We start from the raw sequence: 15559 nt of genomic DNA, 5'->3' as shown, positions 1-15559 counted from the left end.
GCCGTAACAAGTTCACACTGAACATCATTTTAAAGAATCCACAATAGGTATTTTCTCAAGTTTTTCTTCATGCACAGGAAACTTTGTTTTTGAAACTAGTAACTTGCACTATAAATCCTGAACCAAACGGTAAAAAATCTACAGCTTTGCACGTGAACCTTGGGCAAAACATGTCACGAGGTTCAAACAGAACCATTTAAGATTTATACTACATTAATATGGGAACGAGGAGGAAGATAAAGACAAGATTAGCATAGTAAGATACGTGTTGCGACTAGATGTAACTCAAAAAAAAAGCAACAAGTTAGAATCAACCAATCTAATTAAACAGCCAGAAGAAGCATGAAAGTACTCAAACGAACTTCCACATCCGTAGCATTGAACTTAAAAAAAGAATTTTTCACATCTATTGGCAAATTACAATGTAGTTTTGGTTTCAAGCAAATGAGTTGCTCCTGACATGATGTGAACGTGCTCTCATCAACTGATTTCTCGAGTGGCCTACATTAAACTAAAGTACAAATTTAGTTCTTTGCAATAGCCAGCAAGCCAAGTATGTAAAAGAAACTTGTCTTCAGCTGACAATAATCATCTTTGGGCTTGATCTGAAGAAGGTCCAACTGAAGTAGTAGCTGCTACATTGCTTGCTGACCCATTCTCAATGGGAGGAGGAACACCCCACTTCCCTTCAGACTCAAGGGGTTCAAAGACATGAACTCCACCATCTGACAGTCCTACAGCAAACTGATTTGGTTCTTGTGGATGTGCCGCCACTACAAGTGGATGTGCGTTGGAACTGCTGCATTCAAACAATGTTATGTTATTATTTGACAAAAAGTACATGAAAGATTATTTATAAACATAAAACAAGCAAATTCTAAATTTAGAATAATCCAAGATAGCTTAAGAAAAAGAAAAGAAAAAAGAGACACTATTTTCTTCCCATTTTAGAAACAAAACTAATCAAAGGGGTTACCTGACAGATGCAGGAAGATAAGCAGAAGGACTGATACGACAACGTAATCTGAGGTTTGAAGCACTAAATACACAAACTGTTGCATCTAAAAAGCTGGCATATATCAGCTGGCTATCACATGAGAAAGTTGCATGCGATATTGGTGCGGCAGAATCTCGTTGGACCCACTACAATTCAAGCTATTGATATCAGACAATAAAAAATGAAACAACATTATTTACACAACGCATGTGAACTAAATAGGCTAACCTGCTTTAGACCTTCAAGTTTTGTTGCTTCGTAAATGGCAAGCTGAGTTTCATGTACAACCAAGAACTGTATCTGATCCTGATGAAACTGTACGCGGGTATCTGACTGTGCTGATGGAGTCCTCCCAGGAGGAAGCTGCAAGGATCTAGTCTTCTGCTTTTCCCATCCATCAGTATTCCACACACAAATCTGCAGATATAAACAGAGCTCAAAGGTAACTCTTTCATCGTATAGAAAAGCCATATTTTGAAGAGAGAACTACACTGGGAAATTATTACCTGAGCATCTGCCCCAGATGAAACTAGTACATTCAATACATGAGAGAAAGCAAGACCAGTTATTCTTTTAGTATGGCCTTTAAGTTTACTTTTAACCTGCAAAAGAACTCCGCATTAACACCAAAATCTCAAAAATCACAAATGAGTAGAAACTGTTTACAGACAGCATAGCACTGTTACCTCATCAACACGGACATTATATATCTGAATGGAGGAATCATCCATCCCTATAGCAATAATATTGTTATCCTGAGGATGGAAAGCAAGAAAGGTTGCTGCAGGTGGCGGAGGCATGAAAGTTGTCATTGTCTGCACTTAGCCAAGAAGATTGAAAATGGTTAATTGGCAAAATTGCAGAACATATAATATTGAATAATGACTAGGAACATAGGTTACCTTAAAAGTCATCATATTGAACAGGGATATCTTCCCTCCTGATGCAGACATTACATATGAATCATTTTTGGACAGAGCAAAGCACGGTACGGCATCCTCAGGATTGCTATCAGCAATGTCATTAGTCATCAGAATGCCACTTGATGGTTGCCACAACTGAGGTTGCATGGCGGCAGTGGCCTACAGAATGAAATATAAACATCAAGAAACAGTATAATTCCTATTTCCAAATTCTGAATATAGAAAGTAGTCTGGCAGAAGTAACTACATATGTTCTCACACCTTGCCAGATGAGTTACGGTCATTTCGCTGCCATTTCCAGAGCAGGTGAATGGCATTTGATGCTAGTGCCAGAATAGCATTGCCTGAATTTGTATATATCAACCTTGATATCTGTCATTAGAAAGATCAGAACAATTTCATTCTTGGAGAGGGGTGAGGCAGAGAAACCTTGAAAGAAGGAAGGTCACAATTGTCTAATTATTTGTCTACTTTACTATTTTATTTTATTTTATTTTTGAGCCATATTAGGAGTTAAAATAATTTTATGTAAAATGATTGAAGATTCATAAATTTTTCACTATTTTATGCTTAAACACTTCCATGAGACAATGTAAAATAACGTTGGCGTAAGTGACTAATAAATTACAATAAGACAAAAAGAATTATATAAAAAAGCATGCTAATTGAATACTTATCAACTTCAGCTCCTACGTTTATGCACAAAGACACACAAACCATGTGTTATCTAAGTGGAATACAAACTGGAATCATGAGTTATGCTAATAAGAGATTTTACATAGGACAGGCCAATTTTTCCTGCCAAAATACAGTAAATAGAAGTAGGAAAATCTCCAATTCTCCAAACAGTTGCATAAAGTTAAGTCTGTAAAATACTTGTCTTACCAGATAATTGGAAAAGGCTCCTCTAAGAGAGTAAGTAAATGGGTATCCACTCTTAAATAATCTCGTGATTAAGATCATGAATTTTGAACTAAATAAGGGTGAATACACCTTTCTCACTTTAGAGGAGTCTTTTCCTTGGTAATAATAGTGAAAGTCACCACTGTGGACTACATGGCTTTGATATAAAACTACCGTAAACCGCCAAGACTATTACAGATAGAGGAGCACCTAGTCCATGCAGTTACAAACATCAAAAGCCAGCATATGCACAAGGTGAATACGCGCTCTTGTGCATACGCGCAGACATGCATGCCAAGCTCTTCTTTATTGGCAAATTAAAACCCAGTTTGTTGAGAAAGGCAAAGTTGCAATCATATTTTACTACTAAAATTTCTCTCTGATAAATTTGAAGTAAATAACATACCTTGGTTACTCCAACATTCTCCGGAAGCTTCAAGGATCTACAATGAGATGGTTCATTGATTTCTGTTACCTTCCATATCTTTGACTTGTCATTGGATTCTTCACTTATTCTTGGTTTAACATCACCCAAGTTTCCGGCATCCCCATTCTGATGAGATGAAATTGATATATAGTTAATTAAGTAATAATAATCATGATCAGATGCTCACTCCTCTTTCTCAGTAAGGGACAGAAGAAAATACATTATGTAACAAGTAAGAGGTGCATACTGAGCGACATTAAAAAAAAATTCAAAAAAAAACTACAAGTAACATGTGAATAAAGTATAAGTCCCACTGATATGAGGACAAGATCACGTACCATTCCAGCAATAGCTACTACAGATGAGGCCCTCTCTGCAAGTGCAGCACTAGTGGCAGCAGCAGCAATTGGATTTATAGTAGGCTGCCACAAACATTGTGTTAGATAAGGTTTTATTAATAAGAGACAAGGAAAGTATAACATCTATAAGTCTACCTTTGCCAAGGCTTCTGATGCTCTTGATGCATCATATAAAGAATTGTCGAATGTACGCAACGATCGAATACCATCTGTGTTGGCTAAAATTTTAATTCCATTCTCATTTGCAGAGACAGCTAAAAGAGTTCCATCCTTGTTGAAACGAATCCGTGGGCTTGCCTAGAGTTCAGATCAGGCAATAATTAGCAACTACTATTTCTAGAGTAATCTCTCTAATTTGCAATAAAACAATGAACTTACTGGGAGACCCCCATCAGCATCAACAGTTGTCAAAAGCTGAACATTGTCCATATCCCAGAATTTGATGGAGAAATCATCACCAGCAGCCAAAAATCGATTTTTGGTGGTATCAAACTGCACAACACCCAAAGATCTCTTACGAAATCCTTGGTAAGTCCTTTTCACAGCTCCTTCACTTTCATTCCACTCAACAATAGAAGATTCCCCCCCTTGGCTTGTCCCACATGAAAAGAGCCTGTAGCATACAATCGTAGCCAAAAACATATGAACATAAAGTGATGAAAATAGGAAGTATAATTCAACTATGCAGCACAATACAGGGAGCTATGGTTGAGAGTATGGACCTTGTACCATCAGCACTATAAGCCATGGTTGTGCACCAACGACCAGGAGCATCATAATCAACACGAGATCCCAAATTGTCATACAACCATGCTTTTATTTTTCCATCTAATGCTGTTGAAAAGATGAACTACAACATCACAATAAAAGGAGTATCAGCAAGAAATCATTCCAACAAACTCAACTAACATTCTCCCCAAAGTTATTGAAGCCAATTTCTACCTGAATGTTTTCTTTATAATGGGGGCAGACAGAATAAACTGGAGCCTCATGACCCTCAAAAGTATACTGCTTTGCACCCGTAGCAGCATCCCACACCTTAAATTACATAATTTAGTTAGCAACATATTGATCTGCATTTCTGTAAATCAAGCTCATGCTTTGACAAACTCACCTTAATGGTCTTATCATCACCGCAGGTTATCACGCATAGTTGCTTATTAGGGTGGGAAAATGCTAGGTCATTTACTCCACCAACATGAGCATCAATCTATAAAACAGGTTTATAAGTAAACAATTACATAAATGCATATATGTACATATATGTGTATGTATGTCTGTATGTTTTAGTATGTATGTGTGTGTACCTCAAGGTGTTGTCGTACTTCATCCCCGCCATGGTAAGAGTATATCTGAACAATATGCCTTGAGTAAGCAACTCCTGTTGATTGAACAAGCTCAAGACATTAGTGAATGGTTTAGCTGACATCTGAAAGTATAAATTTATATCATTATATCAAACATTGAAGATCTCAAATTTTCTCAACTTACCGAATAAAGCACCATCAGGACTCCAAATCACACGGTTGACAGAAACACCCGGATCTTTGACAAGAGCAGCCTGAATTGATCATGATTAGTTTCCTCCAGTCATAGCAAAATTACAAGTCGTAGGGTTCAGTACAAATTTTCATCAAGAACATCGATATGTAAAGGTAAAGAGACAACCTGAAATGGCATTGAACATGCACTAAGATCCCAAACTTTGAAATTCCTCAAGACCAACCGCTCCCTAGAACCCACCTCCCACAAAGCAATGTCCCCCACATTTGTACCAACTGACATATTGCATCAAGAGAAACTCAGTCAAACAGTGTTTCAATAGCAAATACATGCAACTAAAAAATATCAATATTATGAAAAGGTCTTAGAAGAGCAGCAGACCAATAAGTAAAGATTGTTGAACTGGATGAAAGTCCATGCTCATAGGAGATGAACCCTGATTCAGAGTTCGCACGACAGTCTTTGGTAAGTCATCAGGTGCGTTAAAAGCCTGACCATGACCATGACCTGGGAATGTTGCTGACAACACATTGACAGGTAGATTTACCTGCACAAAGTGATGGATGTTCAATAGCAGAAAAAGTCAGGGGTCAAAACTTGCATATGCCTAGATATGAATCGCTAGTGATATGTCCACAAATTATATCAGATTACCTCATCTGAAATTCCCATTGGCCTTGTTCTCTTAGCAACATGATCTGAGTCTCCGGATGGATAGTCAACAGAAGGATTAGTTGGAGGGGTCCTAGGATGCTTCAAAGCAGCTTGACATGGCAATGAAACACGTCAGAAGTCAAAGATCAAATTAGACATAGCCAATGAGATATTAGCACGCTACACATAAAGAGTTGGAGAATAACAGAAAGTGCAAGAGTGTATTACCAGGGATTGATGGAGCACCAAGACCTATAGCTCCTCCTCCAGAAACGGCAGCATGCGCTGCAGTGGTAGGATTTGACATCCAACCAGCCAGGGGCATCGGCACTGGCGCTTGAGTAGGTTGAAAAGGCTGTAAACATGAAGCACAGCAAAGTCCAAAACCAAAGTAAGAACCAAAAAATAAGAAAGACATACGAAATGATGCCCGTGATACCAAAAGAAGGTCAATAATCAGTTCAGTAAGTAGCCCACCCCATGTGCACCAAGAGGAGGAAATCCACCAGCCTTTGGTAATGATCCTAGTAGTGGACTATTAGCAGGTGAAGGAGCTCGTGCACCATTTGGTTGTCCACATGAGTGATCCACAAAAAGAGTTTTTATATCAGGATTTGGCCGTGGATTCTTGCAAAGTTGATGCTGCCAATTCAAGCTGTAATTTATTTTTTTAAATAAAAGGAAAAAGGAAAAGAAAACCAGTCAGCTGCTAGAAGAGTATCTTCAATGCAAAACTAGCACGATAACTCCATATCAATGATCTATAATTTCACACCAAAGATGTATTGAAGCAGACAATGCACACACAAATATTGCAACACATTATACTGGATATAGATTCTAATAGTCTATTTACAAAATTACAACTGGCAATTGACGCAATGAATCCTATCCGATGATCAATCATAGATACAAAAAAAATGAACACAGAACTAAATTACAAATGCTTGGATAAAAATAACATGATGCATGTATGATCCAATAAAAACAGAAATCTAAAGATGGCAGATTATCTCCATCAGTTGTAAATAAAGATACCAAATGCGACCTCAGGGGCATAATGTACCAAAAAGTTATTTCACACTACGAGCACAAGTTCAAGTTCTATATTGAGAAATCAGCATGCTTGGACACAGGGAAAATTACCTTTGATTGATGAGAGTCCGTAACCTTGAGTTTTTAAGGCTGGGAAATTGCAATTTGTCACGAAATAAGGGATTTGCTTCAATGAGCTTTTTGAGCTCAACCAACATGATTGCTCGTGCAGACTTTGTATCACCATATTTAGACAATTGTTCATTTTCCCTATAGTGATAGAAACTCAATGACTGCATCTTACAAAAGTTTTACACTGAAAAAGAGGGTAAAAATTAAAATTGGTACCTAAAATTCTCCAATGTCAAAAGCTGTGTAATTTCCTTGAACAGTTCTTCATTAAATGTAGCAAACACTTTCAAATCCTTCACTAATATTTCTACAGCCTTGGACCGGTCATGCCTAGCAAAATTCAAAACAGTTCAATTCTAGAACTAGAAATGCTAAGAGTCAACAACAGAATCTAAATGTGAACACTTGTTGTGAGCTTACTTATCTAATGCCTCAAGATACTTTTGCTTCCTTATCTCAAAAAATATCTTCATAGAATATCTATTATCATCTACTTTTGTGAAACCCGACAGATACTTTTCAACCTCATCCCAATTGCCATTGTGCACTTCATCCTCAAAATATTTCATGTTAAAGAAAAACCCTGACTCCTGCTCAAGCCTGTTATTTAAAAAAAAAAAAAAAAAATCAACAAAAAGCCAAAACAAGTAATTAGTTAATTAAATAATGTGGTAAAAAACAAAATACTAAAAATAAGTTAATAAAATAACAAACTAGCCCCACTTATGAACAGTCTCTTTGAACTTTTCCTCGTCCAGAAATTGCAAGATCAAGAACACCAGTTCCCTACTCAGAGACGACATCACAACTGCTTCTTCTTCTATTAGATACGCACTAAAATGAGCAACACTGAACTAGATCTGCAAAAAAAAAAAGGATTTTTTTTTATCAAATTTAAATATATCGCAACAAGGGTCAGCTATAAATAACCTGAAAAATCAAAGGAAAAAAAGAAGCATTTATGGAAGGAAAAAAAAAATAACGAAGCATTTAACCTGAAAAATTAATTAAAAAAAGTAAGGGATTCGGTTTTGGTGGGCAAACAAAAACGAAGAAAAAACCGAAAACAACTTTGACTCTCGATCAAAAAAAAAAAAAAGCAACTTCAATCCTAGATGCATGAACCCAAAGAGTCAAAAAAAAAATTAAAAAAAATAAAATAAAAACAAGTAGAAAAAGCAACAGATTCGGAAACTTTGAAAGAGAGAGAAGCTCTCACCTTCAAACCTAACACATCTCACATGGAAGGAACAACAAACAAAGGGTCCGAACATACAACCCCCCACAAGAGACTCACCCAAAAAGGCCAAAGCTTTCTTTCTCTCTCTCTCTTTCGATTCTTACACTTTCTCTCTCCTCACACAAATGGAGTAATCTACTCGCTCTCTCTCTAGAAACTACAAATATATATATATATATATATATATTATCTATATATATAGAGAGAGAAAGAGAGAGAGATACAGGACATTTAAACTTGCAGAAATAGGTGTATTTTATATAGGAGGCGACAGATAGAGGAGATCATAAGTAACACTACTTATCAACAGCGATTATCACATGGATGATAAGCTATTTGATAAGTTCAATTGCTTATATTACAACTGCAGTTAATTGCGGGGCCCACTTAGCCGGCTTCGGTTTTGTCTAAACAATCGGCTCGGAATCTCGAGCTAACAGCTGTCCTTCAGCTCTAGAACATGAGTAATGTTCCTGTGCTGATGCAACGTTGGTCGATCCTATGATACTCACCGTTAGATGTATATCTTCCCTTTTGCTGATGATGACGTGTCTGATCGGACGGTCAAAGGAGTGGATAGTTGCTGTGAAAGCGACTTTTACTGGGTTGAGATCCTTCCGGTAACGACAAAGTTTCTAGGATATTGTTTGGCCCAAGAGTTTGGGGAATATTACGGTCCTTGCCATCGCGAGATCTCCTTGTATCACGTGATACTGGTCATGATTGCGATATGAGATATTTCATTTTGTTTGCGAGATGAGATTTAATAAAGCTAAGTGAAGTGAATTATATGTGTGGTCAGAGAGGTGTGTAGGTTTTTGTCCCTGTCAGGTGTGTGTACCTCTGCCTGTTCTTTTAAACGCAGCAACAATAGAATAAGTTTACGTAGCCACCTCACTTTGTATTTCTTTTACATTTTTGTTGTGTCCGGAAAAGATATATGTCTAGTTTAAGATTAATAAAATTAATATTGGATCTATATGTTTTCTCAAGTATTTATAAATTAGATGTCTTTGAGGGTAATAAATCATTGTAGCAATAAGAGAATAAAGTGTTCATATTTGTAGATTTTATACTTTATTTATAGATTTTACGTGAGAGTATTAAAATTCCATAACTTTGATAGCTTTTCTGAAGGCTCATGTCCAAGTAGATTAACAATTAATGCCTCTTTCCTTTACTTGCATTTGCTTCCTTTTCCTATTACTCTTTTCTGAGCCTATTATTAGAATACTGCCTTGTGTAGGTTCATAACACATTTATTTTCAAATAATTTTTATTTAAAAAATTTCATAAAAATTAAGAAATCATTCACTTTTTAAAAAAATTATTACTTTTTTATTATAGATTTATTATTTCTTATATTATAAGAGATAATTTATCTCTTACATGTATGTAGATGTGTGTGGGACTTATATTTTTTCTTTTTCTCTTTTCTCTTCACATGGATTCATAAATTCACATGAATCTCATATATTTTTATGTGTGTGTAAGAGATAAAATTTATCTCCTATAACTTAGAGAGATATTTATCCCTTTTACTATATACTAGTTTTGTTTTGTTTTCTGCTTATATATATCGTCGCTATGAATAGAGTGCATAAAACAATTATGTGCTTAAAATAATTATGGTATAGAATTAAGGTGGTGTTTGGTTGAGAGCTTTTTAGCGGATATTTATGTTTCTCAAGTATGGCTTTAAGAAACACCATGTTTGTTTCAACGTATTTTCACCAAAAACACATCTATCCAATTTGTATGGATTTATGAGAAACATAGATATCCGCACTGTTTAGAAACCCAATTTGAATGTGGGAATTTTCGGAAAATCGGTTATCTGGCTTTTAATGCACTGTTGATTTCATAAATTTACCTAATTTTCTCAGTAAAGTTTTCCTCCACCAAACAACTTTTTTTACATTTTTCTACCTATCTTACTTTATCTATCTTTCCAATCATTTCTCTATCTATTATATTCCCTTACTATTTCAAAAAAATTTCATCAACCAAAACACCCATTGAGGGGAAGAGTTCATTGATGCTAAACAATTTGGAAATGCCTTCCCCACCACACACTGTCTTGTTTTCTTCCTTCCTGACAAACACGGCAACATAGCGAGTTCTATCGTTTTCTTGATTCCTTATTTTTTTTTAGAATAATGTTAAACCATATAATGTTCTAAGAATACTTATTGACAAATTTATTCTTTATATTATTGAAAAAATTTGTATCATTTTAAGTAACATAAATTATGTCATTTCATAAACACAAAGAGATGTAAATATTATTAATATATAAATAAAATTTATATTATTTAAAATGATACACATTTTTTTTTAATATAACTAAAGGGAGTAGGCTTAGTCCTTGAAAACAGCACGCTTGCGGGTGAGTGAAGTTGAAAAGTTGATGAATGAGAAAGTAAAGGAAAAAGAAAAAGAAAAACAACAGAAAAAGGAAGGCTATTCGAAGAGTAATGTTGTATGATTATATTCTTTTAATAAATTATTTTACGAGAAAATTATTTCCTCGCTCGTTGGAAGTAAAGTTATTTTCATTGAGTTTAAAATAATGTCATTTTAAATTATAGGATTAAAAAATTATAATGATAAAAATTAATATAATATATTATAATTATAAAAACACTTTAATTTTCACCTTAAAATTTTAAGCTCATTAAAAATAACTTTATCTCCCGGTGAGAAATTCTTTACCCTTATTTTATACATTTTATATTTAAAAGATTGGAATAATTCTAATCCCAAAGGTCAATAAAAGCACAATATTCTAAAGGGAAATGGTAAGGGGCAGAGTCCACAAAGGGAAACGGTCACCACTCACCAGCACCCACCCACCCACATCCACGACCCATTGATGATTGACATTGACATGGTACAAAGCGGGTCTTGCAATTTGGGCCGGATGGGGTCCACTTCTCTCTGAAACTTGAAGTTCAGTAGCTGCCTCTCCTGTCACGCTGTAGGGTACCTTTTCAGAAAATAAATAATTAATTAATTAAGAAAAAAAAGTAGTGGCCAGGTAGCTTTTTGGTTTTCTCCATTATCCCCATACTTAGCGGTTTAAATATTAATTTTTGGTGATACGATAAGCTCTAAAATGGAAGTTTTCTTAGTAATATATATTATCAATCACGTGAGTTGTTAATTTTCTTATATTTAATTATTTTAATCTATTAACTATATAAATTATTAATTAAAAATATAATTTACAATAAAAATTAAGAATGTGTTATCCACGATATAAAATTATCCTGCCATATATATATTTATGTTATATTCGAATTTAAATAAAAATATAATATCTTTTTTACTTAAACTAATACACATTAAAAGTGATAATGTGTAGTTGGCTACTTGGCTGTTCTATCAAAGTCACTTCCTTAAGATATTAATATTCAGTTCACAATTTACTTAAAGCGCATAATAAATTGTATATTATTAATATTAATAAATAAGAGAATCGTAGCCAACAACAGTTCACATAATTTGTAGGATAAGTTGTGCAGATTGGGATTCAAATTCTATTACATTGGTAATAAATAGGTTATCTATAAAGATTTTTGCTAACATTATTTAACCCGAGGTTTATTTTTATCTCAAAATAGGTGTGTCACGTCAAATCTTAATTTTTTTATAAAAGAGGAAATAAAAAGAAAAAAATTAATGACCATGATAAAAAATTATATAAAAAACGGGGGTTAGAAATATTTATTTTATTACAATCTTGTGAATGTTATAGATTAGTTTTGGTAACATTGACCTGCTCAAGCGAAACCAATTCTGTGTGGGCCGCTTACTAAGTACAACTTCAGCTCAAACCGATTACATGCATCTTGCACACAAATTTTATGGGAATATCAGGCCGATTTGTTTGAAAAATATAATTAAGGTTGGTATAGCAAAATATATACATATAGAGAAAAATCTTTCTCGAGTCATTTGAGATAATTTTATTTTTGACCATCTTAAAAATATGTCATTTTGTTTATTTTTTTATATATTAATTGATTCATCATTGAATAGTTATGACTTTTTTTTTTCTCATTTTTTATCAATATTGATCCATTTTTGTATGGTTATGATTTAGTAGTTGGAGATAAAATTATTTCAGGTGACTTAAGAAATGATAAACCCATATATAGTTATATAAATATAAAGTTACATGAGGAAAAAATAATTCCCGCAAAAGCAATCAAGAGACAGGTCCACGTGCTTTTTTTTTTTCATTGCATTTCTTTGTTAACTTTTTTATTGACTCTTATAATTTTGAATGTTTGTTAAAAATTCATATGATTTTTGAGAATTTTATAAATACATATTGTCCTTTCAAATCTTATAAATTCTATTAAAATCCTTTAAAATTAAATCTTATGAAATCTTGATTGTAGAAAAAGTCTTTTAAAAAATTCTTTAAAGTCTCTCCAATTCTGAATAGTCTTTTTCTATAAGATTTTTTATCTCAAAAAAAATCTTTTGAAATTCTAATTCAATACACCCCCTGAAATAGAATTTGAGAATTAAGGAGATAGTGCAGAGCACAATGGCTAAATTTTGGCTATATGTCTTCTCAATTTTAGAAAATGGATATTGTAGGTGCCCAAGATTCTTCAGTAATGAATAAAAGAAGAAAAAATTATATGTTATTTTAAATGACACAAACTTATGTCATTTTAGGAGAGAGGTGGACACAAAGAAGTGTGAGTCCCACTAAAAATTAAAATAAAATAAAAATATGAATCTTATCTCTTTGTGTCTACTTCTCTCCTAAAATTATTTAAATATGTGTTTTTTAAAGTTCCTATAAAACAAAGCCATAACTATTTATACCATTTCGGCCCCACTAGATGTGAGAGAAGCATCCTCACCTAATTCATGCAAATGTACTGATAAGTGGCGGAAACTATGTTGGATGGAAATAGTAGCTTGGCCCTAACTTATTTTCGAAACTTAGTTAGGTTTAAATAACCTTCTACGTTTTAATATTTGGCACCAATTAATTTTTTCTTGGCCCTAGTTGGGTTGGGAGACCCGCTCCACCAATAATGATGTAATATTTGTCCCATTTTAGAGAAATATAGATGTATAACCTTTCTAATGATATTTAGGGCATCTTTGGTGCATAGTATAGGTTAAGACCTGATAGTATAAGACCTGATAGTATAAGGCCTGATTGTATAAGACCTGATTGAATTTTAATGCTATCTAATGTTTGGCATGGTATTGTATAAAATAATATATTGTATAAGATAATATCATCTAGTATTTAATAATGCATTGATAATACTATATAGGATAAAAATAAATATTTTTTAATAAAAATATTTTTTAATAAAGAATTTATATAATTCTTCAAAAAATATCATATGATATTAATTTTTATAAAAATCTATTGATCAGTGTGTCCAAAAAATAAATTAATTTTTATAAAAATAAAAATATTCAATATTTTAAAATTTAATATATTTAAAATTTAATTTTTATTTTAATATATTAATATTAAAATAATATATTAATTTTTGAGACTTGCATTGGTCAACGATTTTAATACACTAACCTCTTATTAGGCCTAATCCCTCCTCCTTAAGCCGGATTAAGTTATACATTGTTTTAATGTATTAAGGGATTCTGCTGTATGAGTTTATACTATATTATAGTCACACCAAATAATTAAAAATGTTATAACGTGTAATATAAATTTATACTATCATGTTTTATACGTGAAAACAAAGAAGGTGCTTGGAGGTTAGCCCAATAGACTAATCCTACGAGTACGAAACAAAAGTGATGCATTCAACTTAAATGTATCTATTACGTGGATCGATGCATTTCGTTGATTATATAATAAATGACAATTTAGATTTCAATTCAGCAATTTTTTATGGTGGGAGTAGCATACTCGTATTGTTTAGATATGTTGAGATGTGCGACGTGATAACAGTGACACAAGTCTATATTATGGCACCGTATGAGTTGCTATGTCATAAATCAATAATTTTTACAAGTGTACTTCAGTACTTATGTCTTTAATTATGATATCTTCCTCTGTTATCCAAAAAAATATATGTCTTTAATTATGTAAAAAATAAGAAAAATATGTAAAAATATGTCTCTGACAATAGTGACACAAGTCTATATTATGGCACCGTATGAGTTGCTATGTAATAAATCAATAATTTTTACAAGTGTACTTATGTCTTTAATTATGATGTCTTCCTCTGTTATCCAAAAAAAAATGTCTTTAAAAAATAGAAAAGACGATTTGTCGGATGATAAGATCTTAATATATACTACTTTGATAAATAATTCTTGAAAATAGCCTTATTTGGTCAAAAAAACACGTAAGAGTTAGTAGCACCACCCACTTTGTTAGATAGTCAACATAAGATTCCTTTATAGGGTATTTGGTACAGGAGAATTTTTTTTATTCGGGAATTACGATTTTCAAAAAAAAGATGAGAAAATGAGTTTTCTGAAAATGTTACCAAAAAGTTGTTTGGTAAACTAACATATTTCTGAAAATATTTGGTTAATTTTATTGATGCTGTGTTTAGTTGTATTAAATTTTCCCTTGCCATATAAATCATAAAATACCACTTTCTGGATGGTATTCCAGGATGGTTTTTTTAAAAAAAAATTACACACAAAAGAAAATCCCGGAAAAATCAAATTCTCGAAAAAAATTTAAAAATCTTATACCAAACAATGCATTCTTATTTACCCAACCAAAAAATTCCAAAAAAACAAAAAAAAATCCTCTACCAAACAGCCCTTATATTAGAGCACGATTCAAAGTCACTTCCCAACTATGTGTATCCAACGTCCCAAGCAATCAATAAACCAACTCGAATGGATGTTTGTTCTTAAGCAGCATATTAGTTGCATCGGCAAATTAACCACCGCAAATTAGAAATTACAATTAAGATTCAGTTAAAAATATTAAAAAAATAAAGGTAACAATTATAAAAAATAAAATAAAATATTCACTTAACATGTAAAAAATAATAATTCATATGTATATAAAATCAAAAAGTGTATCTAAATGATATTACCAACAAACACAATATCGTTTATATTAATTTATGTTTTACTAAAAGATTTTTACGAAAGATTTTCTTTTAAGTATTTTGATAATAAGTTTTTCTCAAACCTACTGAACAAAATATGTAGTAAATAATTATTTATTAAATAAAAACCAGTATTACAATTATTTAATTTTAAAAATATATTGCAACGCACGAACAACTTAATTAGTATAAAAAATCTTATACTTATATATGAAATAATTAAAAAAAAAAACTCATTATATATAATAATCCCTCTTTTCTCTTTTACTTCCCTTTAATTTCGGAAAAAATATTTTGTGGT

General features: G+C 32.7%; 1 protein-coding gene across 2 annotated transcripts; it reads right to left on the bottom strand.

Moving 5' to 3' along the window:
- Positions 1–299: 299 nt before the first annotated feature.
- Positions 300–8388, bottom strand: LOC133286653 (topless-related protein 1-like). Of its 2 annotated transcripts, none has more exons than XM_061484093.1 (26): positions 8153–8388; positions 7657–7793; positions 7354–7533; positions 7150–7263; positions 6913–7071; positions 6244–6421; positions 5995–6121; positions 5767–5876; positions 5494–5659; positions 5278–5387; positions 5101–5170; positions 4917–4990; positions 4724–4819; positions 4552–4647; positions 4332–4459; positions 3988–4222; positions 3745–3906; positions 3589–3672; positions 3230–3376; positions 2182–2292; positions 1900–2079; positions 1684–1812; positions 1504–1599; positions 1226–1414; positions 977–1143; positions 300–799 (listed from the first exon to the last, which is right to left on the bottom strand). In XM_061484093.1, the coding sequence occupies exons 2-26, from the start codon at positions 7734–7736 to the stop codon at positions 589–591; spliced, it is 3399 nt and encodes a 1132-aa protein (XP_061340077.1). In that variant the 5' UTR covers positions 7737–7793; positions 8153–8388; the 3' UTR covers positions 300–588. The 2 variants fall into 2 exon arrangements, with proteins under 2 accessions (XP_061340077.1, XP_061340078.1); XM_061484094.1 differs by having other exon boundaries at positions 300–796.
- Between the last annotated feature and the right edge of the window lie 7171 nt (positions 8389–15559).

The sequence above is a fragment of the Gastrolobium bilobum genome, unplaced genomic scaffold (genome assembly GCF_033153095.1).
Source record: "Gastrolobium bilobum isolate Gb01-03AN ecotype WA unplaced genomic scaffold, APGP_CSIRO_Gbil_v1 utg5155, whole genome shotgun sequence".
NCBI classification, from domain to species: domain Eukaryota; kingdom Viridiplantae; phylum Streptophyta; class Magnoliopsida; order Fabales; family Fabaceae; genus Gastrolobium; species Gastrolobium bilobum.
This window is presented reverse-complemented; position numbering and strand designations above follow the sequence as displayed.

Bases quoted from the DNA above. Each gene is read 5' to 3' on its own strand.
- LOC133286653 (XM_061484093.1), bottom strand. From the start codon at position 7,736: ATGTCGTCTCTGAGTAGGGAACTGGTGTTCTTGATCTTGCAATTTCTG. The intron at 6,122-6,243 runs GTGGGCTACTTA...TCATGTTTACAG, and splicing joins CTCCTCTTGGTGCACATGGG to CCTTTTCAACCTACTCAAGC. The intron at 2,293-3,229 runs GTATGTTATTTA...TTCTAATGACAG, and splicing joins AGAATGTTGGAGTAACCAAG to ATATCAAGGTTGATATATAC.